Source organism: Vitis riparia, chromosome 13, assembly GCF_004353265.1.
Source record: "Vitis riparia cultivar Riparia Gloire de Montpellier isolate 1030 chromosome 13, EGFV_Vit.rip_1.0, whole genome shotgun sequence".
Lineage (NCBI taxonomy): Eukaryota > Viridiplantae > Streptophyta > Magnoliopsida > Vitales > Vitaceae > Vitis > Vitis riparia.
Genome location: NC_048443.1, coordinates 6,384,225 through 6,412,068, shown reverse-complemented (window position 1 = coordinate 6,412,068; position 27,844 = coordinate 6,384,225). Strand labels below are relative to the sequence as shown.

Sequence of the window (27,844 nt, the reverse complement as noted above, 5' to 3'; positions counted from 1 at the left end):
CAAAATTTTCCGGCGAACTTTTCCGGCGACGTATTTTTCCGACACCGACCATACCAGAAGGAGCGCCTGGAGGAGATCTACAACTTTTGTGAAGGCACCGGCACCAACAAAGCATCCACGCGCCGCCCACGCGCACATTTCCGTCCGGCGGCTGCGTCTCACGCGCCGGCGCGTGAGGGCGCGTGAGGGATTTTCCGGCGACGCGCCTCCTCCAGCAGCCTCGCCTGACGCCGACCAGCCTCTCTACCTCCCTGGTTCTCCCATTCGAGCCCTGCACGTACCTCTTTTGGGGATTTTGTCTCCGTCGGCCCTCCAAACAGTCTTTCCGACGAAGCTCCGACTACTTTTTCTCTACTTCAATCCCTGCACGTGCCTTGGGAAGTGTTCTTCTACCTTTCTGGTGGTACCACGCCGCGATCTGAGGCCGTCTCCCTTTTTCGGTGGTGCCACGCCGCAATCTGAAGCCGTATTAGGGCTCTCTTCAATCCAAACATACTTCATTCTCCAGATAAGTAGATATGACTACTAAAAATTCCATTTTTTCCGCTGTTATATCTGGATCTCCTATGATTACTTCGGAGAAATTGGTTGGCAGTGACAATTATCTTTCCTGGTCTGCCTCTGTTGAACTTTGGTTTATGGGTCAAGGATATGAGGATCACTTGATTACACAGGAGGCAGATATCCCTGAGGTTGACCGCGTACAGTGGAGGAAGATAGATGCACAGTTATGTAGTGTATTATGGCAATCGGTTGATCCCAAGATTCTTCTTCATCTTCGGGCCTACAAAACTTGTTTTAAATTTTGGACTCAGGCCAAAGGATTATATACGAATGATATCCAGCGTCTTTATAAGGTGGCTTCTGCTATTGTCCATCTCAGCCAACAGGACTTGGATCTATCTACTTATATTGGCCAGATTGCCTCTCTTAAGGAGGAGTTCTTGACTGTGATGCCTCTTACTCCTGATGTTGGGGCTCAACAAACACAGCTTGACAAGTTCTTCATGGTTCTTACTCTTATTGGCCTCCGTCCGGATCTTGAGCCTGTCCGCGATCAGATTCTTGGTAGTTCATCAGTTCCGTCCTTGGATGATGTGTTTGCTCGCCTCCTCCGTATCTCCTCCACTCAGACTTTGCCATTTGATAGCACTTCAGATTCTTCTGTGTTAGTTTCTCAAACTAACTCTCGAGGAGGCCGTAGTGGTACCCGAGGTAGAGGTCAACGTCCTCATTGCACCTATTGCAATAAACTTGGCCACACTCGCGATCGTTGCTATCAGTTACATGGACGACCTCCTCGCACTGCCCATGTGGCCCAGTCCTCTGATTCTCCGCTGCCTCAAGCTCCGAGCTCTTCCGCATCTCAGGCTTCTGTTGCCTCTGTTGCCCAGCCTGGTAATGCCTCTGCCTGCCTTACCCACACATCTTCTCTTGGACCCTGGATTCTAGATTCTGGAGCTTCTGATCACTTATCTGGTAATAAGGATCTTTTCTCCTCTATTACTACTACCTCTGCTTTACCTACTGTTACCTTAGCTAATGGTTCTCAAACTGTGGCTAAAGGTATTGGTTTGGCCCTTCCTCTGCCTTCTCTACCTCTCACTTCTGTCCTTTATACTCCTGAATGTCCTTTTAATCTTATTTCCATCAGCAAAATCACTCGTACTCTTAATTGCTCTATTACCTTTTCTGATAAATTTGTGACCTTGCAGGACCGGAGTACGGGGAAGACGATTGGCATAGGACGTGAGTCTCAAGGCCTCTATCACCTCACCTCGGATTCATCTCCTGCAGTTTGCATTTCCACTGATGCTCCTCTCCTCATTCACAATCGTCTGGGCCACCCTAGTCTCTCCAAGTTCCAGAAGATGGTCCCTCGTTTTTCCACTTTATCGTCGCTTCCGTGTGAGTCATGTCAGCTTGGGAAACATACTCGTGTCTCGTTCCCAAAGCGTTTGAATAATCGGGCAAAGTCTCCTTTTGAGCTTGTCCACACTGATGTTTGGGGTCCTTGTCGGATTGCATCTACTTTAGGATTTCAGTATTTTGTCACTTTCATTGATGATTATTCTCGATGTACTTGGTTATTTTTAATGAAAAATCGAGCTGAGTTATTCTCTATTTTCCAGAAATTTTATGCTGAAATCCAAACCCAATTCAATGTTTCTATTCGTGTGTTACGCAGTGACAATGCCAGGGAATATTTTTCAGCCCCATTTACTTCGTTTATGTCTCATCATGGATTCTTCATCAATCTTCTTGTGCTCATACTCCTCAACAAAATGGGGTAGCTGAACGCAAGAATCGACATCTTGTTGAGACAGCTCGTACTCTCCTCCTCCATAGCAATGTTCCTTTTCGTTTTTGGGGGACGCTGTTCTTACCGCTTGTTATTTGATTAATCGTATGCCCTCCTCTGTCTTACATGATCAGATTCCTCACTCCCTTCTCTTCCCTGACCAACCACTTTATTTCCTTCCTCCTCGTGTCTTTGGTTGTACTTGCTTTGTTCATATTCTCACTCCTGGACAGGACAAGCTTTCCGCCAAAGCCATGAAGTGTCTCTTCTTGGGATACTCCAGACTTCAGAAGGGTTATCGTTGTTATTCCCTTGAGACTCATCGATACTTTATCTCCGCTGATGTCACCTTCTTTGAGGACTCACCATTCTTTCCACCACTTCTGAGTCTCTTCCTGTTTCTGAAGTCTTGCCTATTCCCATTGTCTCCCCACCTGATGTTATGCCTCCTCGACCACTTCAGGTTTATCATCGTCGCCCTCGTGTCGTTGCTCCTCTCCCTTTTGCTGAGGCACCTGCTGACTCACTTCCTATCCCTTCGGCTTCACCTACCCCGGCTCTGCCTTCTCCTAATGACTTACCCATTGCTGTTCGGAAAGGTACTCGCTCTACTCGTAATCCTCATCCTATTTACAATTTTTTGAGTTATCATCGATTATCTTCACCCTATTCTGCTTTTGTTTCTGCTATATCCTCTGTTTCTCTTCCAAAGAGCACCCATGAAGCTCTTTCCCATCCAGGCTGGCGACAGGCAATGGTGGATGAAATGGCTGCTCTGCACTCTAATGGCACTTGGGATCTTGTTGTTTTACCCTCGGGTAAATCTACCGTTGGCTGTCGTTGGGTTTACGCAGTTAAGGTTGGTCCTGATGGTCAGGTTGATCGCCTTAAGGCCCGCTTAGTTGCTAAAGGCTATACTCAGGTTTATGGTTCTGATTATGGTGACACATTCTCTCCGGTTGCCAAGATTGCTTCTGTCCGTCTGCTTCTCTCCATGGCTGCCATGTGTTCTTGGCCTCTTTATCAATTGGATATTAAAAATGCCTTCCTTCATGGTGATCTTGCCGAGGAAGTTTATATGGAGCAACCTCCTGGTTTTGTTGCTCAGGGGGAGTCTGGTTTAGTATGCAGGTTACGCCGTTCTCTATATGGCTTGAAACAATCTCCTCGAGCATGGTTTAGCCGTTTTAGTTCTGTTGTTCAAGAGTTTGGCATGCTTCGCAGTACAGCAGACCATTCAGTTTTCTATCATCATAACTCTTTGGGGCAGTGTATTTATCTGGTTGTTTATGTGGACGACATCGTCATTACAGGCAGTGATCAGGATGGTATTCAGAAACTAAAGCAACACCTTTTTACCCACTTTCAGACCAAAGACTTGGGGAAACTCAAGTATTTCTTGGGAATTGAGATAGCTCAATCCAGTTCTGCTGTGGTCCTTTCCCAAAGGAAGTATGCTTTAGACATCCTGGAAGAAACTGGTATGTTAGACTGTAAACCGGTAGACACACCTATGGATCCGAATGTCAAACTTGTACCAGGACAGGGGAGCCTTTAGGAGACCCCGGGAGATATCGACGACTCGTAGGTAAATTGAACTATCTCACCATTACTCGTCCAGACATTTCTTTTCCTGTGAGTGTTGTTAGTCAATTCCTACAGTCACCATGTGATAGCCATTGGGATGCTGTAATCCGCATTCTTCGATATATCAAAAGTACACCAGGCCAAGGTGTGTTGTACGAGAACAGAGGTCATACTCAGGTTGTTGGTTACACAGATGCAGATTGGGCTGGCTCACCCACAGATAGACGTTCCACTTCAGGGTACTGTGTTTTTATTGGAGGTAATCTAATATCTTGGAAGAGTAAGAAACAAGATGTAGTGGCCAGATCTAGCGCTGAAGCCGAGTATCGAGCTATGGCTTTGGCAACATGTGAACTCATATGGTTGAGACATCTTCTTCTAGAGTTGAGATTTGGAAAGGATGAACAGATGAAACTCATATGTGATAACCAGGCCGCATTACATATTGCATCCAATCCAGTCTTTCATGAAAGGACCAAACATATTGAAGTTGACTGTCATTTCATTAGAGAGAAGATCGCATCAGGATGTGTTGCTACAAGTTTTGTTAATTCAAATGATCAACTAGCTGACATCTTCACTAAATCTCTCAGAGGTCCTAGGATTAAATATATTTGTAACAAGCTTGGTGCATATGACGTATATGCTCCAGCTTGAGGGGGAGTGTTGAATATAATGTATTTATAGTATATAACCTTTCCTTGTTAATATAGGATACATGTATGGTAGTTAGGACTCCTAGCCTTGTATATATATATATATTTCTCAATTGTAAGTAGATTAATTACATTAATGAGAATTAAGGTCTTTCTTCTTTCTCTCTCTCAACAGCCAGAATTTCAACTTCATGCCCTTCGACAGGCATTCCCAAGACTTTGCGAAAGTGGGTTAGTTTGGAAAACTCCTCTTCTGACCACCCTTCTTCGCAAGGAAGTTCTGCTGACAATTGCCCCTGCTTCACCACATCACAATCCACCAAAACCAACGCCTCATTTTCCAAAACAGGACCCGGGGCATCAGTCAATACCACCGTCGACCCATCTCTGAGCATCATGGACAGAGGATTTAGCGATGCTTCAGCCTCCCATGGCGACGATTCCACAAGACCGGAGAAGGATCCCCCTTCCCTCTCAATCCCCAGAGCCCAGAAAGGAGTAGAAGAAGAAGAGTGTTCCCCTCTCGAAGAGTTTGATGGAAAAGATGGCTTACCTTGAGTGTTGTGGGTTTTGGTGGGGAAAGAAATCTCGCTACAGGCAACGTCGTCGCTTCCATTCGAGGAGTCCCAACGGTGCAAGGAGTCGGTGCGAAGGCTTTTTTCCTCAAACACAACGGGCACTTAGGGCTTCCTTGCCCTAAATCGTTGGAGGGGGCAGGGGCGTTAGGCTTAAAAGGAGGCCCAAACTTAGCGGAGACAAGGGCCTTCTCTAGCCCAAGCTTGAAAGCCTTAGCACAGGCCAAGCCCGAATGGGCCCTTGCAACTGGACGTTGGCCCAAGTCCATAGAAGCACCTTCGCAGGCCTAGGCAAGGCTCTCAATAGCTTCAGTTATACAAGGAGATCGGTTATATAAAATCTTATGTGGTCAAATTCACTTTGTATACATCTCCTTGTATAGTGAGGGAGTTCAGTTATATTTTGATAAGTTTTTGTATCAATGGGTAGGATTCCTTATCCTTCTCATAAACCTTTTACACTTGATTAACACATCTTTTTTTTTTTTTATCAAAAAAATATTGACCTTCTTCCTATCTGCCAACCAAACAATGGACTTTAACTTTGAGCCAAACATTAGATTTCTAGATTACTTTAGGTGGGATGAATAAAGGAAGATGCTTGTTATTAAAGAAAACTAAAAAAAAGATTCGAAGGCAAATTGACTCTTCTAAAAAACCAATATCTCTCCTTAAGGGTGGAATCGGATAATTGAATATTGTCTAATAAAAGGGGAAAAAAAAAGCTTTTTCATCTCTTAGTCATTAGGGTTTTAAAAAATAAAAGTTTCAAGAATGGGAATCATTTGAGAGAATGCAAAGATTGTTAATGGAGGCTTCTCTCCATCTCAAGATTTAGGAAATGGAGTAAGGACCAGTATATAGGCAACTTGATCTAATGGGTTGACTTGAGAATTGGTTTGGATTTATTGTTAACTTTCCAAAATGATTGATGCACTAGCCATATCTCATTAATTTGGTGAGAATGCATGACGACAAATTCATGGTTTTCTCTCTTTTCGATGCAATCAACTTTGCCTTATTGAATGAAGGACTCCCTTGTTTGTTAGATGTGGCTTCGCCTCCCCCTTGTCTGCTTTAGTGCATATGGAAGGAGCATAACCTAGGGAACTTTTGAAGGAGCATACTAAGGATCTCTAAAGAACTAGAGTCTGTTTTAAAGCTGAAAGCTTCTTTCTTAGGACATTGTTTCAATGGTCCATGGTTTCTCTCAAGGTGGGAAATTTCTCTTTTTGGATTTGTTGGATATTCTCTATCATTTATTCCCAAGTGTTTCTTGTATACCACCTCCTCTTTCCCCCACCCCAATCATTTTTTTAACATATATTGGAACATAAAAATCATATCCTTTTTGTTGAATATAGCTTATTACAATTGAATCTTTTTTCCTTTTTATCAAAAATCAGGGCACAAGACTTGTCAATCTTGAGTGGTAATTCCACCGTCCATGACTCTTCCCTTGTCATATATTGATTGTTCAAATTTTATATGCCCATTGTTTCAAGAATGGATCAACTATCTATCACTCTATAAGGGCAATGGTAACGGTGAAAAACTAACTCTCCTAAACAACTAGGATTTTTTTTTTTTTTTTTGACTTCTTTCTCCTAAAAAGTACTAATTTTTTTATGTTAAATGAAAAGTTCATAACTTGCTATTAAAAATTAATGTGTATAAGACAGGTTCAATCATGTAACAAAACATGACCAATTTTTCCATACCTGAATTGAGATTATATCATATTTAAATCCAATTGACATTTCATAAAAACCACTCTTCCCATCATTCTAAAAAGAAAAAGCAAAAAGAGGAAAAAAAAAAAATAGCATACGAATAATACCACAAGATGTAGCTTCATGCACATGTAAAATGAAAACTAGAGTAACTACCTCCTGTTGAATAGCCCGTTCAACCCAACCTAAAACTCTTGCAAGTTGTGCATTGACCCAACGCATCACCAAAGTTCCAGATATTGTTTCAATCTAAAACACAAAAGCAAAACTGTGAAAAGATGTACCAGATAAATCTAATATGAGGGTCAATAAAAGGACAACAAAATGATGAACACATGTTGTAATCATGAAAGAAAAAGGAAAAGCTGGTCATTCGAACATTGTACATCCAAGAAACACATCTAAGAATGAGATCTTCAATCATCTGTACATTTACAAACAGATATATGGATATGCAGGCAACACAACAAGGAAAAAGGAATGTCTGCTGGTAAAAGAACATGCATACAATCAATGGCAATTTCACTGAGCCAGATTTAGCTAGCATGTTTATTAAATTGTATTAGTTTAAATAACAAGCAAGGTTACTAAGATAAAAGACAATCTAAGAATTGAAGTTTAGAGTGCATCATGAAACAACGGTGTGAACCCAGTTTGAACCAATGCACTGGAATGTGGCTGATGTGTGAGGAACCAGAAAACCCATGCAATTGAAACTTCCATGGAATGAGGTGCCATTAAGGAACAAATTTTTATCCATCCACATATAGCAAAAACATTTTTCTTATAAACAGATAAGGTTGGCCGCTTAGGCAAATACAATCACCCATATCAGTAATGAAACACAGATGTATGCATTGTGCAGAACATAGATTAATAAATACAATTCACGTGTCAGGAAGGTGCTACACAATCAAGCAGTTAAAAAGCATCTTAATGATCACATGCTTTACATGTATGCAATTGGCCTCTATTTGAGCAATACAATTCCTGCAAAATGAGCTGAGCTAAAGATTGGAAATGCTGCTGCCTTCAGAAAGGAGAGGCAAGCAGAAATGAGAGTGAAAAAAATCCATCAAGAATTGAAAGAACAGAAAAAGAGAAATAAAAGAACAAAAAACCAGTAAGAAAGGATCTGTCAAATGTTGGACCAAGTTTCGGTCCATGTCAGTCAATATCTTTGAGGATTTTAGAACAAGTGAGATTTTATATTTTAAACCAATTGGGATGACATTGTTAATCTTTACTACTACAGCTTAATAAGTTGCATTAACAATTTTGATGTGTCATTAGTTTCAACCTTGAAGATTCAAGGTTCTCTTTGCAGAGCTTTCTCCTTCAATAATTTAGAAACAAAATTACTTCACTATAAAATAAAAAAGGAAAAAAAAAAAAAAATGCTATAGGCAATCCGAAGACAACTCTGACCTGGTATTGTGTTAATTTTCTGCAGTAGGCATCTGCAGTCCCCTCTTCGCAGGAAGTTGTGATAACTGCTATTATACACTGCTCAAGACTATCAGCTGCCGGAAATACGGATACAACATCCTCCGTCAGATGTTCAGCACCATCAAGAAAAGGTTTCTGGAGATAAGATGCTTAATTAGGTTCAAGTACTCAAATAGAAGCATACCAAAATGCATTAACAAGGGCGTATTCCAAATAACAACCTAGTAGAAACTTACCAATTTGTTCCCATAAAGCCTGTGCAGAAGAGATGCTGCAACAAAAGTTGCTTGTGGATTTCTGCGAGATAAAACTGGCATGTATAGGGCTGTAGCTTTATTTAAAAGTTTCTTGGTCTCTTCTGCAAGCAATGCCAAAGGATGTTCATGTGTTGTGTCTAATGTTTCAACAACCTGCAAAATCTGTACAAATAAAAGGAACATTACAAGTCATTTCCCTTACCCAATCTACAACAGAAAATCAAGTTGACAACCCTTCAAAAAAAAAAAAAATTGATGCGAGAAGCAAAATTACAAGGGCATAATCAATATTGATTCTTCAACTTGATGGGGAAAAATAAATTCCAAGTATTATACAAAAACATAAAATATAAATTAGTATGACCTCTCTCCTCCTCTATAGTGTACTATGTAATTCAGGTAGGCCCAATATCATTTAATTACGTCAATTCCATTCCTATTTCTTTCTTCTTTGTTTTCTTTATGTCTTGTTTTCTCATTTATACTTTCTTCAAAACCAAAGCACAAGCACTGGCACTAAAATAAGAGTGCATGGTTACATCCTAAAGATGGTGTAAACAATTGAGGAGAAAAGTACCAGTTACTTGTTTCTAAAATGTGTATGACAACTTCCATTTTAACTTCTACCCAAGTATTCTCCTCCTTTTAAGGTAAAAATCTGTGTGAGTGTGGAAAGAAAGTTTCTAAACTTCCCCTCCCTCCCACAAAATCCTCTCTTTTTTCATCTCCCCACCCTCTGGCATGAACCAAATGAAGGAAAAGTAAAACTCTCTCTTCTCTTCTCCTGTCCTCTAACAAACAATAATCATCCTCTTGCATGGACCAAATGAAGGAAAATTAAAACTCTCTTCTCTTCTCATCTCCCCTAACAATAATTAGATGAACTGAGCCCAGATAAAACAGCAACTGCTCAGTTTGTTTAGTAAAAAAATAGTTTTTGTATGCAAATAAATCATTAATATGGGCATATAAGGAATCAAATCCATGTGAGTTTTTCAATTTCTCACAATGAAAATACAATATTTTCATTTTATACATAAATTTCTTCTTAAGCCTCAGTTATCACCTTAGTAACTGTTCACCAAAATAAGAATATAATATGTTGTATCAGCCACAAAATCTACCACTCTCAGCCATAAAATCACCTACCCTTGCAAATGCATGCTTAGTGGATGATGACACATATGCTTCTATCTGCTCCTGATCTGTAACCAACGTCGATTCAATTGCCTGCAAGAAAGATTGAGATTAACTTTCATCATTTTATGCTTTAAACAATAAAACAATGTGCATACAGTTTCAACTAAACGAAAATGCGAACTGGGAAGCAAAATGTGTAATTTTGCCAAATATTTGCTTCCCCAAAAGGGAAAACAGGATATTCTTTTGGATAAAGGACAAGGATGATTAACAACTCACAAAATTTAAAAATTTATGATATGTGCCCACAAGGAGGAACAAAAAACAAGGTTATACATACCCCTACTGGTTCTTCCAAAAGAAGTCTCCGAGAAATCATTGCTACTGCTACTATCTCCTCCATCATCACTGACCCCTGTGAAGTATATGGAAAGTATTGCATCACTGAGTTGAAAAAATAGAAGCCTAAAAGACAAATCAATAGTTCAGAAGGTAAAGATAATAAATTTCAAAAATATTATATTCAACATTTAATTAAAAGAAAGAAACTTTAACTATGAACATGAGACTGTCCCTTGAATTGTAGGTCCTGATACGAAGTTAGAATTTCTCAAAAGCTTGGGAATCAAATGAAACTTATAGATATCTAAGAATATGAAATAATTTATCCTAGTTCAAACTTCAAGTTTCAAAAGAAATATCCTACCCACATCTTTTCCTAAATCAAGGTACACTTTTTTTTTTTAATTATCAGAAACAAAGAATACTGTATTAATAGCAGTAAAGATACAAGAGAAGGATGAGAGGTCCTTCCCTCAAAATACAAAATCTGATCAAAGTAAGAATATACCCCTCTATAGAAAACTATATACAAAGATAATCCCCAACTATCTCAAGTTAATATAGAAAACTTTTGAATCAAGGTACACTTGAATACCTTAACATTACAAATTAATAAAAGAGAAAGCAACTGGTCAGCCTTTAACTGTCTACCTGAGACTTTCTCTTGGCCAATAGGTCCTAACACAAGGCTCAAATTCCATTAGAGCTTGGTAATCAAATGAAACTTATATATCTAAGAATATGAAATAATTGCATATATTTCAAACTTAATAGATGGTTAAGTTAAAGGACTTGGGTTTTCAAGTAGTTAGAATGACCTCATTTTCAAGAGGAGCTTCTCTTATTGGAACTTGGGACTTATCATATCCTTTTTGCTACTTTTAGAAGTAATGCTCATATGCAATACTGTAAATAGATTGGAATAGAAAGTGTCCAAGAAGAGCATTATTCACAGTTAGATCCTACCACAAGATTGTAGCTTTAAGTACAACCTTCTCTTTTCCATGCAAGGAGATTTGATTCCAAAGTGTCATCAAAAGTTAGCTTCTTTCCATGGGAGATAATGTAGAAGAAAAATCTAATGGTTGATTAACTATAAGACAACTAGAATATCTTTAGTAGATATTATTTCTACAAAACAAATGAGGAAACTACAAACCATATTCTTATTGATTATGGATGGTCTTCTAATTTCCAATATGTAGTTCATCACATATTTGGATTTCTTTTGCACTTCATAGGATAGAAAGAGATGTTTTATCAGGTTTAGAAGACACTCTTAAGGAAAATAGACGCAATATTTGTTCATGTTCAGAAGACAAATATCTATGTATATATTTGTGCATGTTTTGGATCATTATGAATAGAGAGGAATCGAAGATCCTTCCACAGTTCAAAGTAATTAATTTTAGCTATCCTTTTTCTTCCTTTTTTTGGATAACCAGGGAACCTTCCATGGCCAAGTCCTTAGGACTTTCCATGGAAACCCAAACCTCGGGGTGCTGACCACTACACAACAACCAGCACTAGGTAAATTCAGGATATCATCAGTGGCAAGATTCGAACCGAGGACCATATGCCACTTACTAGGACAACGCTTCTGAATGTTCGCCCAAACCAACTGGGCTACCCTTGTGGGTAGCTATCCTTAACACCATATTTTTGTGATTTAAAGCATGGTTCAAAGTTGTGGCATCAATCATGACTTGGAAGGCATTGAGGCACATCGATCTCAGTACCTTGCATCAATAGTAGGCAATATGCAAAATATGTCAATCCTCTCCTCAAATCATATATACCATACCAAAATCTCTATATACTTTCTTATATACCTAAATGGTTAATCCTCTCTTCTTAAGACTTGGTACACAATGCCCACCAACAGCAATCAACAAATCATCACTAGAGACGTCGTCACTTAGCTTTAAGCATCATTGAGGATGTCACTGCAAGGAAAGCTAACTACAATCGAAAATATAGCCACAAAGAAAAAACCCAAGCCATTATCAGAGATGTTGCTGATAATAGGGAAATCTAATGCTTCGAGGAAGGGATAGTCGTGGCCAGCACTGGACCACTACCTCTCAAGTTTCAATCATTATGAAAGCATAGACAATGGGCAATGAAGAAGAAGAAAAGAAGGATTTTGTGCCCTAACTCAGATTCATCCCTAAAACTCAACTGAGTCAAGCGAGTCATTTCAAGAAATTAGTCAAGTCAACTGATTCAAGCCAAGTCAACACCCAAGTGTTACAAAATCATAACTTGGGTATTGGAATTGCCTTGAACTTGGTCGAGGCAATATGAATCAGCCCAATCATACTAGACTCAACCAATACTTTAAACCTTGATCTAAAGTTTAGTGATTGATGTAGACATCAATATTATTGATTTTGTACACAATTTAATGTTTCATTGAACCAGATAATTTATGCTTTTCTTTTTATCCTATTAGCATAGATCACCTTTTATACTTCCCACATACTTGGGTTGAACCTCATTTTTTGTTTGCCATTTTTTTATAATTATTTATGAACACTAATTTGCCCATCAAAAAAACCAAAGAATAAAAATATAGTCATATGACCTCTTTATGTCTAAAGTATAACCCAATCTCTCTACTCAAAATAACAACAATGATGCAATTCATGCATGTATGTACATAACACATCTAGATAGAGATCTCAAACCATTATGTATAAGAGACATTTGTGGGAGAGTTCCGTTCTTGGAGATAAAAATGCCTCCTTGAGTGAAAGCATTAGATATCTGATCTAGTGGCAGTTTGGAAGGGATAATCACCCAAGACATCATCCCACCCAATTGAAAGAGTATATCTCTCTGCATCACACCTTCTGGTAATGGATAGACACAACTGACTGAAAAAACACAACTAAAAACAAACTGCCAATCACACCTTAACTTTAAAATAGATGCACAGCATGTCTGTGAGCACATGCACAGTGTTTTCTCATGCATATACGAGTCTAAACTACGGCAAAAGCACAACAGGCAAACAATAAAGACCAGTTTCACACATGCAAATTTTCCTATGTACATACCAGCACAAACTACACCAAAAGCAGAACATGCAAATGAAAAGATAACTTCCACATATGCTAGTTTTTAGTGCATGAAAGTCATATCATGCATAAAGCCAACCTATGAATTCATGTAACCAAGCATCAGCTGCAGAATGAGAAAACTGAATGTAAACAGTTGTAATGCTCTTATCAAACCTGTGCAAAGTGCAGATGGTAGTCTCCCAGCTTCTTATCAGCCCATTTCTTGATGGGTGATAAGAAAGAATGTAAGAAATTGATATCTCGAAATCCATTTTCACCTTCAATTTTAGACTGTAAGCTTTTCAAGTGTAACCTCTCTTGTGGGCCTCGTTGTTCTTTCAATGGTATCTTTTTCAACTGCTCAATGGCATGTCGCAACATTCCATGCTCACTTGTGATAACAAACTGCAACCACACAGAATCAAATAATATATTCTCATGATATGAATGATGACAATGAGGGAGACATGGATTAGGATGAATGGTCTTGATGACAACAATGACAAAGGTAAACAAAAGTAGTCTAACACAGAGCTGTCATAATAATGTATCAGCAAAATTGAATAACTAATTGCAGAATGCCATAAGAATTTCAGCACTGATATTATGCCACACATTAGAAATAATCCTGGGAAAACAAATAAATGGACTTAATTGAGGACAAGAAATGTCAACTTTCTGCACAAAACATCTAGTTTCTAGCGAACATAGTAAATATCATCCAAAAGCTTATATCACATGTAAAATACTTTGCTAAAGTTCCAAGTCAAATTTCAATGGAAGTACATCCTAGCATGTTCCATATTAGACGCTTTTCTTACCAGATGTTGATAGGCCACTAACAAATTTATACTAATGAATTTTTTTCTTTAAGAAAACAAACAAAACTACCTAAGTCCATAGTTATATGGATGGAAAAACAAGTAATTATAATGCAAAGATGATGAAACTAAAAAATTAATGTAGTTGCTCTCCAAGTACATTACAACCAAGTTAGTCCAAACACTGCCAGAGCCAAGATTTCTTAAAGGAGAAATTTGGGAAAAAACCATTTGCATGAATTGAAACCAGAAAGTTCTTGACAATCATTTAGTATATTTCTTTTGGAATAAAAATAGAAGTCCTTACAATGAATAGGTTCTTCCCTTTTATAATGCTAGGCCTCAAGTACTTTCTTATGATTTCCAATATATAATTAGTAGCCTTTATATATCCATTTACCATAGTTCTAGTAAAACAAAAAAAAAAAAAAGACTGCCATTTCGACTTATAATTTAATAATAAACTTTTCCCATGCAAACCTTTGACTATTCAAACTTGCTATTGATTCCCTATTAATGATTACGTCATTCTCTCATCCTTAAAAGAAGCTTGTCCTCTAGTTTGGTGCTGCTGGAGACTTATTTGACTTTCTCACCAATGTGTGAAAATAAATCTAAAATATTGAATGTTGAATCTATTCCCATATGTTTTTGAAGATTAACCACATAAGCAGTCTCCACAGTCTTCTTGATAATTCTGTAGGGTCCTATCTTTCTTTTGCTTAGTTGGAATAATAGTCAACTAGAAATCTTTCCTTGTCTACGTACACCATGACCATGTCACCTTGGAAGCTTTGGTTGTGCCTCTTCTAATATATATATTTTTTATACTTTGCATTCAACTCCTCAATCTTCAACTTGATTTCTTCATGCAGTTATTTCATTAAGTCAACCAAATTTTCACCCTTTAAGTTATTTCGTCCTATTTCTGGTAAAGGAGCTAAATAATAAAGATGCATTGGCTGCCTCCCATAAATGATTTCAAAAGGGCTTTTTGCTTGTAGTTGGATTCCTGAAATAATTATAGGCAAATTCTGCTTGTGTAACCACAGCTTCCCATTGCTTAGGATTTTCTCCAACTAAGCACATCAATAAATCTCCCAAACTTCTATTGACAACCTCAATTTGTGCATCCGTTTGAAGATGATAAGAAGTATTGTACCATAACCTAGTTCCAAACTTCTTCCATAAATTTCTCTAAAAATGAGAGAACTTGGAGTCTCAATCTGATGTGATTGATTCCCCATGCAATCACATAATCTCTCGAAAGTACAAACTTGATGTGTTTAATGAATCCATTGTCTTCTTGCAACAAATGAAATGAGCCATTTTTGAAAATCTGTCAACCACCACAAATATGTCACCAAATTATTCAGCAACAATATACAGGATACTGCATTCTGTATGCATTTGCATAACATAATTTTTAGCAACTTGTGGATGCCAATATGAGACTTGGTTCATCTCAAGCTAAGTTATCCATTTAACAAATCCTGAAGTATGAATGATTTTCTATGAAGAGATCAACACTAATTGAATACCAGTATTGATCTTTGCAATTATAAAGAAACTTATAATGCCACAGTACCTGACGAAATAATACCCATGCATAGCAGGTGTAATGGATGGTCTCATTAATTCCTAAAACACGCCAGGTTGACTTCAGAAGCTCAAGAATTTCTTCCACTTCCTGGATATAATGATGAGCTGTAGTTATTGAAAAAATTGAAAAAAAAAAATGTAGAGAAAGAAATCATTACATATTATGTTTTACAAAAATAAAATAAAATAAAAGTTCTTGTCTTCAGTACTAATTTGTATCCCTAGTTAAAAGTGAAACAAAAAAAATTAAAAGTTCAAATCTCAGTTCTTCCTTCGATGATATCATAAGAGATTTTTTTTCACCTGAAAAGAACTGATATTGTAAGAGATTTCAAATGAACAAATAGACCACAAGGCTTTAATGAAACTATTCAAGCACAAAATGACTCGAAAAATGACAAGGAACCCTAAAACTTCGAATTTTGTTAGAACATCCTCAAATGCTCTAATGAACTTCATCAAGAGAAGAGAAAAAAAATACTAACCTCTGTAAGCTTTCCCTCATCTAAAATGTCAAAGACACTAAGAAGCAGTTTCTCATATAGTCTAACATTTAGGTGATAACCATCTGCCCAGTGGCATACTTCACCAGTTAGGTCACCACGAGCTGGCCTCTCAGCAAGTGGAATGGCAATCTCTCTAAGAGATCTTAAGCATTCCGTCCGTTGGAGTTCACCAGTGGAAGGCGGAAGAGACTACAACAGAAGAAATATATATATATATATAAATAAATAAATAAATAAAAAGTTAGACCAAGACAATAAGAGAGTGCAACTAGCTCAAAGCATGGCAAACATACAAAAGCATGAGATGTAAGCATACAGGGTATAATCCAATATTAAATTAATTAAAAATTAACCAAACTACTACACTACAAAGCAATTAATACAACATACTGATGTGGGTAAGAGGAAGAGTGATAAAAAGGGTCTTACAGTATCCAAAATCTAAAATTTGGCATACCAAATGAACAAAAAGAATAGAGATCTACAAAATGACACACAATTTAAGTTATAGAGGATCAGCCTCAAGAAGCATAAAAGTCACTTAAAAATTCTCCACTTATATTAGGATAAAAACATAGAGTATATCATACCAAATACTAGGGATATATAATGGTGGTGCAAGAACTAATTCAATAGAATAAATGAGAAAGAGAAAAAGGAACACAAGAAAGGGAGGTCCCAGTTGCACTTCCAATATCAAAAAGGTTTTCTTGATTTTCTGTTACAAATGAGAAGGGGAAAACATCCCAAAAAATCACTTTGATAATTAATATGTTTGAATAGAAACAACTACATTTTTAAAGGGCAACAGTAAAAATAAAAAGTCATCAATATATAATATCAGTTGCTAATTGGACGATTAACACCACCATAACAACACATCAAATATGTTAAGATAGATGTAGATTTTCCTTTTTCATTAGGATAGAATTAGAATTCTCTTTGAAAAAGAACAAGAAATAACAGGATATAAGGAAGATTATGCCAAATAATCATAACTAATGACCTTCAAATGTTAATAAATTGTGTAAATCTCTAGGCTAGTTGGGGATAAGTTGTAGCCCTCGATTCCATTGGAACCAACACATTGTGCTCGGACCCACATTGGGTCCTTGACCTGAGATTTTTTTAACTAGCAGCTTTGGAAATAAAGGATTGCATTCCCCAATTTAAGCAACTATATGAACCATCTTGAAAATGTGGATTACTAAAATCTATGTTTCTACATTACAACTATGTTATGAAAGTTGAATACTTTAAATAATATTTATAAGAAATATGAACTAAAAATATATTTTGAAGACTAGGGTTTTGAGCAATAACTCTGTTTTGAACATTCTTATGTGAATTGTTAAACATTTTATACTGCTATTCACTTACTATCTGTGAGCACTCATCCCTTTTTTACCATATTTCATGTGAGGGCTAGTTTGAAGAAAAGTTGTTGGGATCAATTAATGGTCAAATAGGCTCCATGGAATGGAATAGGACTTGGAGGCAGTTCAAATAGCATTGATCTTATTAGTACTTTTGTCATATGGCTTTGATGTATGGATTTTAAATTACCATGGTTGGTTATTTTGGGATGTTGGTCTAGATTATTCATATCTAGTTATGGACCTTAAGAATGATCCATCACTCTGATTTATCATTTCCATTATGTAAGTTATTTTGTTGATAGGCTCAGTTGTCTGTGTTGAGCTAAGCTTGACTGTGTGCAGCGACAATCACACCCCTTAGCACTAGAGGTGCGAGTTTCAAGGCATAACCCCATCATTGAGTAAAATAGAGATCGACATTTGGCAAACCTTTAGCTCTATTTATTAGAAAAAATCCTCCTGGATTTCAAAAAACTCATAGTAAAAGCCTTAAAGCTGAAAAGAGGACTTTTTCAAATATCTCTTCCAGTTTTTCCATAATGGTGAGTCTGTAAGAGAGACAAAAGCACTCTCTATTATTCTATTTAAAAAAAAAAAAAAGTTAATTGACACAAATAAGTTTATAAAAGGGAAGGGGCTTAAATATTAGGGTTTTCTTAATAATGCATCATTTTGCAAACCTCTGAGAAAAGGGAAACTCCTAGAGGGACAGTAGCACCTTTACGCGTATATAATAAGAAAAAATAAAGGGATTGGGCAGGAAAAAAAAGAAGTGAATATGGTAAACTCATTCAATGAAAATCATATCCTATAAAGAAATGAGAGAGTGAGAAAGAGAAAGAGAAGAGGATGGTTAAGGCATTGCCACTTCATACACATAGAAGGCGCTTTGAGTACTACTTTAGTATATAGTTGTTAGATGTTGGATCATATTGCAAATGTCATTTCCCTTCATGTGAATAGGGTTAAGCTTAGAAGTCTCTTCTCCTTCCTTCCATCATGATTTTTTTTCTTTTACCCAATAATCATCAAAACAATGGAAACCATTCACAGCCAAACCACCCTCAAGAAGGGTGGAAGTAAGACAAACAACATCTCATAAGAAATATGGGACATCTAGTTTGAACAATAAAGACAACAGCAAATCCAGAATCCAACACAATTATATATGGAGGAATAGTTTCAACAATCAAATCAAAAAGGACCACAACAGCAATGTACAGGCTGGGACAGTGGAGAAGGTAACGGTAAAACATCACAGTAGATCATGCAGACCAATAAAACACATACCTCAGATTCTTCAATTTTTGCTAGAAGAATCCGCAATTCACTTGCCTTGCGCCCAGATTCCCCAAATCCAACAGCAGGGTGATTTATAAGGCCCTCCTCCAACATGTTCAACTGTCCTGACACAACTGAAAACATTTAAAAAGGATAATTGGCAGATATTGCCTGCAGTCCAAAGCCAAAACAAAAAAAAACCAGAAAGGAGACAGCACTTACCTGCCTTTTTTGCCACCGTATATATGCTTTCTTGTCAGAAAATTCAGTGCGTGAAATACAACATAACAACTCCAGAGGAATCAAAAGAGTATCCATTCTTTTCCCCACTTTTCCCACAAGAGCATTAAGCAGCCCCTGTCTTGATCTTATATCCATTGCCTCAGAAACCTGTTTTCAAATGCAAGAAGGGACAAAAGGAAAACATAATTACTTGCCAATTTGCAATCCCAAATTAATAGATTATTGGAGCAACTGCATAATGATCGTATATGTAATGGTATAGAAGGAACCAACATAGATTTAAGAAAATCTACTACTTGGAAATATAATTTCCTCACTAGCTTTTGTTACCCAAGTAAAAAGTATCACCAGATAAAAAAATGCAACTTACCAAATGGAAAGGGGGCATAATCGGCCCAGTAACAAATTTTTACTGTTTTATACTTTTGTTATCCAAAAGAGACACGAGATCCTTCCAAAACATGCAGCTTTATCAAAAGAATAAATAGAGATAACTCCTCTAGTAGGAACAGACAGCACAAGAATACCACATGAACCTATATAAGGTAGAGCATCTCTACAATCCTCAATGGGGTAAAAAAAATCTCCTACAAAAGAAACCAGATGCTTGGCTCCCTTTTACGCTCAAAGATCAGCGACATTATTAGCTAAAACAAGGAGACTAAGAGAAAGAAGAACCCAAGTCACTAGCAACATGTAGAACTTGGCAGAGCCACCCATCAAACCTCCAAGGTCCGCTCTATGATTTAGACAGCCAAGATATCAAAATAGCATAATCCCCCACATGTAAGAAAGGCAAAGAGCCCTGGTCTGTAGCAAGCCCTCAGAAATGGATAAAATCCCCACCTCAACTGCTAAAACATCTCCTGTTGGTTTTGAAAGAGCTCATCACCATGCCATTGTGGCCTACAATCACCCTTTTGATACCAACTAACCTGGTTTACCCAAATCACATCCCTAGCTTTGTACTGTTTTATTTATTTAATTATTTATTTTTGAAACAAACCAATTCATTGATATGAATTTTTAGGTGCAAATGAACAACAAGAAATCCCTCCAAAATACACAAAGCTGATCAAAAGAAAAAACAGAGAAAACTTCTCCATTAGGAATAAGAGGACAACTATACATCACAATAATACCACATGAATTTGTACTATTTTATAATCACAAATTATTATGCTCTAGATAGATGCATACAACATAACATAAAGCTTACCACAAAACAGTTTCATATAGGCATTGTAGAAAGAAAACCAGACCTAGCTAATGATTAATCATCTTCAAAAGTGCAATGTCAAGAAACCCATATGACCTTCACTTTTTTTTATTCCCCCCAATTTACATTCCCAACAGTGTTTAGCTTGCTTCTGGCTTACATAAATACTCAAATTTTGAATAGAAAAGATTAGATCAATCATTGGTGACTTTTGCATAACTGAAGGAGCTATTTCAACAATCAAACTTCAAACAAGCACCCTGACAGATCCATAAAGGTTTTTCACAAATTTTTTCCACTCTATAGGGGACCCCTAAGGCCACAAAATGGGCACAAATTTGACCAAGTGGAAACTCACATTGGCCATGCTATGATTGATTGAAGAATGGACAGGAAAGCCGGAAAACACCATTAGCCATACTGAACTTGGACTGGGGTGCTGTTTGGCCTTCTTAAGAATTAAGTGTGATAAGGCTCTTCTAAGAGTCCTACAGTTCCCTTAGGAACCATGCAAAGAGAAAGAAAAGAAATAAAAATGGCATGAGGTCATCATAGCTGGTAATTCACATCTTATCTTTTAGACCTATTGCAGAAAACATCTATAGAAGGATTAATGACAGAAATATGGCTTCTTTGTCCTGATTCCCTTAATTCTGTGCCGCCTCACACATATTCCCATGAATTACCACCCCATGTTTAAATCCTTATCAGGTTAGCCTCTAAATTAAACAGATTTAGAGAGACTTGAATCATGAAAGAAAACTTGCTTGTCCTGATTATACTATTTCAGTTTTACCCACACATAGCCACTAAATTAAAAGGATTTTGGAGAGACTTCTTGCAGTTTGATATTACAGATGGAAGAGAAACCTTTTGATCTGATGAAGTAAGGTGTATGTGCATAAACATAGGAGGTATTTGGATTTTGGGGATCTACATGGAGCTCTCATAGGCAAGTAGTTGCCAAAAGTTTCCCAAGGAGCGTAAAACATTATAGCATAATGCTAGTCAAAGCATTTTCAAATTGAACATTAATAGGTGAGCTGCCAACTCTGTGGTCAGGATACCATCTGTCATTGGGAAGCAACTCCTGAAGCAAATAATGAATTTGTTGTAACACATCAGGTTCAAGTTAGTATGGATGGAACATTTCATTCTAGGAAGTTTTATTATGATATGACTCTTTTTTTCCTTGCCCCACATCTCTACCTCATTTTTAGGTCTAAAGATGCTCATTGCTAACATTGCCCTCCTCAGACTCCACTCCTAGGAGCTTGACTTTTTGGTGAAACTCAGAATGATCAAGAAATTGATAGCTTTGCTTCCTTTTGCTTTCTCTAGAAACCACTTAAATCTCTCCATCCTTTCTTGATCAGACTTGATTGGATCCCTTTGGCCTTTTCACCTCAAAATCCTTCTTTTGTACCCTTCCTAAAAGTAACAATGTTACCTTTTTCTCTTCAAGCCAATTTTATTTAGACATCTAAAACTCCTTCCAAAATCAGAACCTTCACACCAATGACTTGATGAAGATAAGAAGACTGGAAAGACCATCAACAGTGAGCATTATATTTTGTGCCCAGTGGCAAGATAATAGACAATCTTTTTCTCAAATATGCCACTGCCTTAAGACTTTTTTCAAAGGTCTTTCTATTTGGCCAATCTTAGATGGCTCATGGGTTCCCTCTAACGATGTTATGGTATGTTGGTTATTGTTTTTCAAGGTTTAAGAGGAAAATTTGGTGGAGAAAATTGTGTCGATTTATGCATGGTAGATTTGAGGCACATGAGTACATCCAAGAGATTAGGCAGGGGAACTCAGCCCAAGTGGTTTCTGCATCTGAAAGTCTCAATAGAGTTAAATTTTGATAGACTTTTATTGGGCAACTCAGAATAGCTTGAGATTGGATGAGTCTAAAGAGATCACTGTGGTAGAGTGTTACGCATTTTTTTGAACCAATTGGATAGAGCATAGCTATTGACACAGAGATTAAAGCCTTTTTAGAGGTTTTACTTCAAGCAAAACTTTTGAATCCTTCACCTTTGAATGGGGGGTGACTCCATAATTGTTGTTCCATGCATTCCCAAAAGGAAAAGATCTGTGGAAATATGATTGAAAAATCCATTAAATTATTATATCATTGTAATTCTTTGGGGTAGCCCATGACAGATGGGCAATTGTTTCTCCATAAATTGTAGGAAATTGTAGGAACAGGGTTGTTAGAGTTTTCACTAAATCAATTGATATTTCATTTGGAACTTAAAGAAGAGATGACGACCCTACTTGAAAGCTTGAAAGAAGGCCTAGCAATTCTGCATCAAGAGTGTTGTTCCACCTTTGCAATCACAACAAGGAGAATTTCAAAGTTCTAGTAAGATCCAAAATCTTCCAAAAGTTAGCATGTCAATGTGGCGTATTTGGGACATTACTCCCTACCAAATATTTCTAATAAATGTGTATGCCTTAGAAATATCTAATTTCCACTAATATAACTATTAATTATAGGCCTGGGTTCCTTCTAACAATGGTGCATATAAAATTGGTTTGCACTATTAACCATGGTCAATGATACAACATTCTAACATGGTTGCATGTTTTTAAGCCTATCCACACACATAGAGAGGCACAAAAATTGAAAAGAGGTTTGAAAATGTGAAAATAGACAGAGTGAATGAGAGATTTAGAATTGTGGTGCTTTTATATAATTACCCTTTAAATTTTAGCCAATAAGAAAGATCATACTTGTCTTATTTGCATTAGAAAAGTTTATATTAATAAAACTCCACTGCTCATCAAAAAGAGGGGGCCAGGATTGTCTTTGATATTTAGCATTTTTTCCATTTGACCAATATCTTTATTTTGAACAGAAAATAAGTTAAACTTTGCCGGCAATTTTTGCCCTGACCAAAATAGCCTCTCTGCAGTAAATGGGCTTGGATTGGAAGCTTGCCCTAAAGGGCAGCTTTTAGCTAACTGGCCCATATTTAAGCAACTTAGGTTCAGTTAGGCTTTCAAACTCACCACTGAAACTATTAAATATTTAAAAATTGTTCAATATTTTTTAGTTTGTTTTATTTTAAAGTTAAACTTTAGTCTAGGATCTCAAAAATAAATAAATATATACAAATTGTTGGGGATGAAAAATATACACAAGAAAATGTTTTAGTCATAGTATGGACAATATGAGGGTAATCTTTTTTTCTATCAAAATATATGAGGATAACTTTGGATAGTTAATATCTAAGTACTAGGTAGTATGAGCCTGGTGCTATAACACTTTTTCTTTTTTCTTTTTTTTTTAAACAGAAACAAACATGTTTATTCATATTTAAAGATAAAGACAAGGACAAGCAATCCTGTAAAAAAAATGGTTAGAATGTAACCAAGTGTCAAGCCCCACAAAAACATGCCCATCCTCACAAAGGAAAAACCAAGGTACACCGAAGAGAAATATTGCACACTCAAGGGCAAAGAAAATCTCCAACAAAGAAGGACAAAAGATTACCTCCTTCTTTGGCTAACCGGTCTACAACTTAGTTGGTCTACAACAAAAAATGAAAGGAAAAATGCTTTGGAATAAACAAAAACAACATCAAATTACCTCCATTTGGACACGCATTGCTTCTAACAAGCCAACCAATCCAGGTGCACGTTGAGACTGCGCTTTAACATGCTCACTCTTACTTCGTCCAAGCTTCCTCATCAATTTGGACTTTCTATCTTTCTTTTTTTCCTTTGATGGTACAATCAGTCCCCTATTTACACAATGATTACAAAAATATAAAAATAGAAAAATAGAGAAAATACAAGTGGAGACACAGAAGGAGAAGACAAGTGGCAACAGGTACAGGAATGACCACTGCAAGTCACTTATATAACAACATAAGAAGAATATCTCCAAACCAAGCCAGAAAGTAGAAAACCTACCCAGAAGCCCCAGCAGAAGCCAAGAGAACTTCATATGCAGTCTCACGAAGGTCATCCTCTATAATGCCTGAAAAATAGTACACGTGCAAAACAACTAAATTCCATCTTAAACAAAGCATGAGCATGAAATAAAAATGAGAAGATTTCAAAGAAGCTGTGAGGAAATCTTTCTTCTCACTCTAGTAGATAAAGTTTGTAGACATATTAAAACAATAAAGTAATAGAGACCTGTCAAGCACACAAACTCTTAACTGTTGATTTTATACTTTTTTCTGGAGAAAACTCCACAGACAAATTGCCCTTGAAATGCATGAGAGGACAAGAAAACTTCTAATCCCTTTCGAGGTTACATTGTCATTGTATAACATTATTATTTTAATGCAATCTCCTATAATTACCTGTTGCAAAAGAAGGCAATCCCAGAACAAGATCAGCAGCATCATTTGGCTTCCGCCTTGACATCCTGAGACTATCAACTTCATCTACATCATCATCTTCCTCCAAATCATCTATATCTATATCATCTATTGATATTTCTCGGTCACGCGTGGAGTTGAGGGACACTGATTTTGATACGCTCGACATAATGGATGAAGCTGCCAAAGGGGGAATAGGTGATGTTTCCAAATCAGAAATTGGTGATGATGCCAAAACAGGAGCAGGTGATGGTGTCAGAATAGGAATAGGTGATGGTGCCGAAGCAGGAATAGGTGGTGGTGCCCTTTTTGGTGGTGAACCCGAGGATTCAGGATTTGTAACCAAAAAGAACTCATTTGCTGAACCTGTATTGTTCTGAAAGGGAAAAACAAGTTAGGTTACAAATAGAATAAGCACATTACATATACAAACATAAGCTAATGGAAAAATGGGCCAATCATCACGGAGGTTATTCACTAGATTAGTAAAAAAAGGTCAAGAAATGCAAAGCAAGCTCCTGCTTACCATATTTGGGAACTCAGTGCTATCATGGTATTCTCTGATAGCTTCTGAGAGTTCAACCATTGCACCTATAATAAGAAGAGTGATTAGAGGAAAATTCTAAAAAAATATATGGCAAGCCCAAAAGCAAATGAAACATGTTTCACCACCTTTTTTGGAGCAGCTGAGAATATAATCAACACTGACTTGATCTAAATCCACATCATCTAATGACACCGCACCAGGAGGCATTAGAACTTTCTTAATTAAGCTACCAGAAAGTATGTAATCAAGAAGTACACGCCTATCCCGCCGGTATCGTTGTAGGAGCTCCACCGCATTTTCCCTAAATTCATCATTAGTTTTTACCAAATAATTTTTAAAAAATAAAATAAAATGAACAGTCTTCTGGGTATCAAATTTGAATGAGGAACCCAATTATAGGACACTTACTCCTCCATGGCACAGCGTGCAACAGTTAAAGGTCCAATCAAACTCCACAAACTTCAATGGCCCACAGTTATGATAGATGATGCACCTGATAATCATAATGTAAAATCCCAGTTCATTTGGTTGAAGAAATCACAGGTATTACAAAAATTCACTGTGTTGTTTCATCATCCATTTACAACACATTATTCTATAGAGTCATTTTACAGAACAGTTAGATCCTGTTCCTGAAAAATAAAATTAGAATCTACTAGAAGGCTTTAAATAAAGCAAATTTGTCATGCACTTAGAAGAGCCAAAGCACGAAAATTTTCAAAACTGCCCAGTTTGGTTGCCAAGAAACAGCAGAAAAAGAGAGAAACCCAAGAATCCAATTCAATTACTTGGTTGGCCAAAAACTTTCCTAGGGACAAAGAAGAAAAAAGAGAAACACTAAACCAAGCCGACAAGCTTTTAAAGTCAAGCTCTGTCTTTTTTTTTCTTTTCCTCTCACTCAGAATAAATGTCAGATCCTTCACAATCTTTTACCGAGAAAAGAATGAGCTTCTCAATCAACAACACGACAAAGATCCAAAATTTCAATTTCCGCCCCTTCCCCTCAGTTTTCTCTGGAACCAAACAGTGTCGTACAGTAAAAAACACAGTAAGATCTTGCATTCAAGACAGCTGCCACCAAAATCGACAAAAGACAACCAATTGAAATCGATAATGCGAAATTCAGGAAGCGGATCCGTGAAGCAACAGTTGAAAAATGCAAAAGGAATTGTAGAAATTGCAGAGGAAGTCAAAAAAGACTGAAATGAAAAGGAAACGAAGTGAATCCGCCATTGTTGAAGACTGTTCATACCTTGGAGCGAAACTCCAGTTGGGAGAGAGATGACTCCGATTTGGCAAAAAGGATGAGAGAGAAAGAGAAAGATGGGGGAGGGGGTGTTGAGTGAATCCGAACTGGGATGATTTGTATCCGAAATTTTCCCTTTTATTCTTCTCTTGTTTAGGTGAAAAGTCGCGTTTTCAAAAATGAAAATAGGAACGGTCTAGACATTTTATAAATAATATCGTCATATAATAATTTAAAAAAATAGGTGGGGTTTGATAACCCACCTTAATAATTTAAATTAACTTAACAACTTAATTTAAATTATTAAATAAATTAAATATATTTAATAAAATAATTTAATAATATGATTTAAAATAAAAAAATAATTTTAAATAATAAATAAAAATAATTAACTTATTTTTAAGTTCACATTTTCGTTTTATCTTTTTATTCAATTTGCTGTAATTACCTCTACAATCTTTTTACCATTCTCGACCTTCATTATTACTTAACATTTTTTTACACCAATTATAATTTATGAGAATAAATATGTTAATTTGATAATTTAAAATATGTTTTAAGTTAGTTTTATCAAATAACCTTAATACTTAAAGTAAGAATTAAATAATAAATTTTAAAAAAACCCTACGAAAACAGTTAACAATTTAAGTATAATTTAACGTAAAGTCAATTTAAATCTTTAAGTAATAAGCATTAAGTTTTACTAAATACCTCCTAAGTTTAATATTTTTTAAATGATTTTTTGTATTAAGATGGTGTTTAATAAAATTAAAAGTTCATTCAGTAATAATTCTAGTAAAAACTTTTTAATCTTTCTAACACTTAAAAAAATTTATCTTAAAAATATTAAAAATATCATAAACACTTTCTAAAATTATTACTAAACATACTCTAAAATGTTTTAGTATTAAATTATAAGTATTAAACTTATGAATGTTGCATCGTAAAAACAAAAAATATTTGATATTATCTTAACTTAACTACTGAATTTAATTTAACTATATCATGACATCAAGTCATAATTCATCCCAAAGAGACATGACTAATCATCCGCAATTTAATAATCATCCATCCATGATATCTATCAAAATGTATCAAGCAAACAATAATTATAGCCCTTTTTTTTTTTTCCTTTTTTGTCACAAAATAGCAAATATTTCTTTATAAGTTATCCCTTGAATTGAAGTAAACCTCAAGCCACTAATCTAGTCTTGTTCCAAACTATCATTCAATTCTCGTCCAATTTGTTTTTGAATATCCATTTGGTGCCAATCACATTTTGATATGTAGGTTTGGGGACTAAGTATCATACACCATTCCTGGTGCGGTAATGCAAGATTCATCTCTTAAAGTCTTCTTTATATTTTTAGGCTCCAATTAGGAGGTGTAAGAAATAAATCTCATATCTTTTAGTTTAGATTGTTTCTTAGTAATCATAAATTTTGATAGATCTTCAATTATGTTTGAGATGAGTGATTTTTTAGGTACTCTAAATTTATTCTTTTTTATTTCTACTTCTTTATCTTCGGTCATCATCCAATTTTTTTATA

At 36.4% G+C, this 27,844-nt stretch overlaps 1 protein-coding gene across 3 annotated transcripts in view; it reads right to left on the bottom strand.

The window, feature by feature from the left end:
- LOC117928132 (protein unc-13 homolog) overlaps positions 1–26,434 on the bottom strand; it is a 60,573-nt gene extending 34,139 nt beyond the window's left edge. The window contains exons 1-18 of one of the 3 annotated variants that reach the window (XM_034847999.1): positions 26,301–26,434; positions 25,982–26,119; positions 25,457–25,541; positions 25,174–25,349; positions 25,028–25,092; positions 24,484–24,877; positions 24,086–24,152; positions 23,760–23,913; positions 18,918–19,085; positions 18,705–18,815; positions 16,015–16,224; positions 15,516–15,617; positions 13,281–13,511; positions 10,040–10,114; positions 9,709–9,789; positions 8,539–8,721; positions 8,282–8,437; positions 7,010–7,102 (exon numbers count right to left, since the gene is read on the bottom strand). In XM_034847999.1, coding sequence (XP_034703890.1) covers positions 7,010–7,102; positions 8,282–8,437; positions 8,539–8,721; positions 9,709–9,789; positions 10,040–10,114; positions 13,281–13,511; positions 15,516–15,617; positions 16,015–16,224; positions 18,705–18,815; positions 18,918–19,085; positions 23,760–23,913; positions 24,086–24,152; positions 24,484–24,877; positions 25,028–25,092; positions 25,174–25,349; positions 25,457–25,464 — 2,274 coding nt within the window. In that variant the 5' untranslated portion in view covers positions 25,465–25,541; positions 25,982–26,119; positions 26,301–26,434. Of the gene's footprint in view, positions 1–7,009; positions 7,103–8,281; positions 8,438–8,538; positions 8,722–9,708; positions 9,790–10,039; positions 10,115–13,280; positions 13,512–15,515; positions 15,618–16,014; positions 16,225–18,704; positions 18,816–18,917; positions 19,086–23,759; positions 23,914–24,085; positions 24,153–24,483; positions 24,878–25,027; positions 25,095–25,173; positions 25,350–25,456; positions 25,542–25,981; positions 26,120–26,300 lie in introns of those variants that run through there. The other 2 variants (XM_034847998.1, XM_034848000.1) reach the window with 2 other exon arrangements.
- Positions 26,435–27,844: the final 1,410 nt, after the last annotated feature.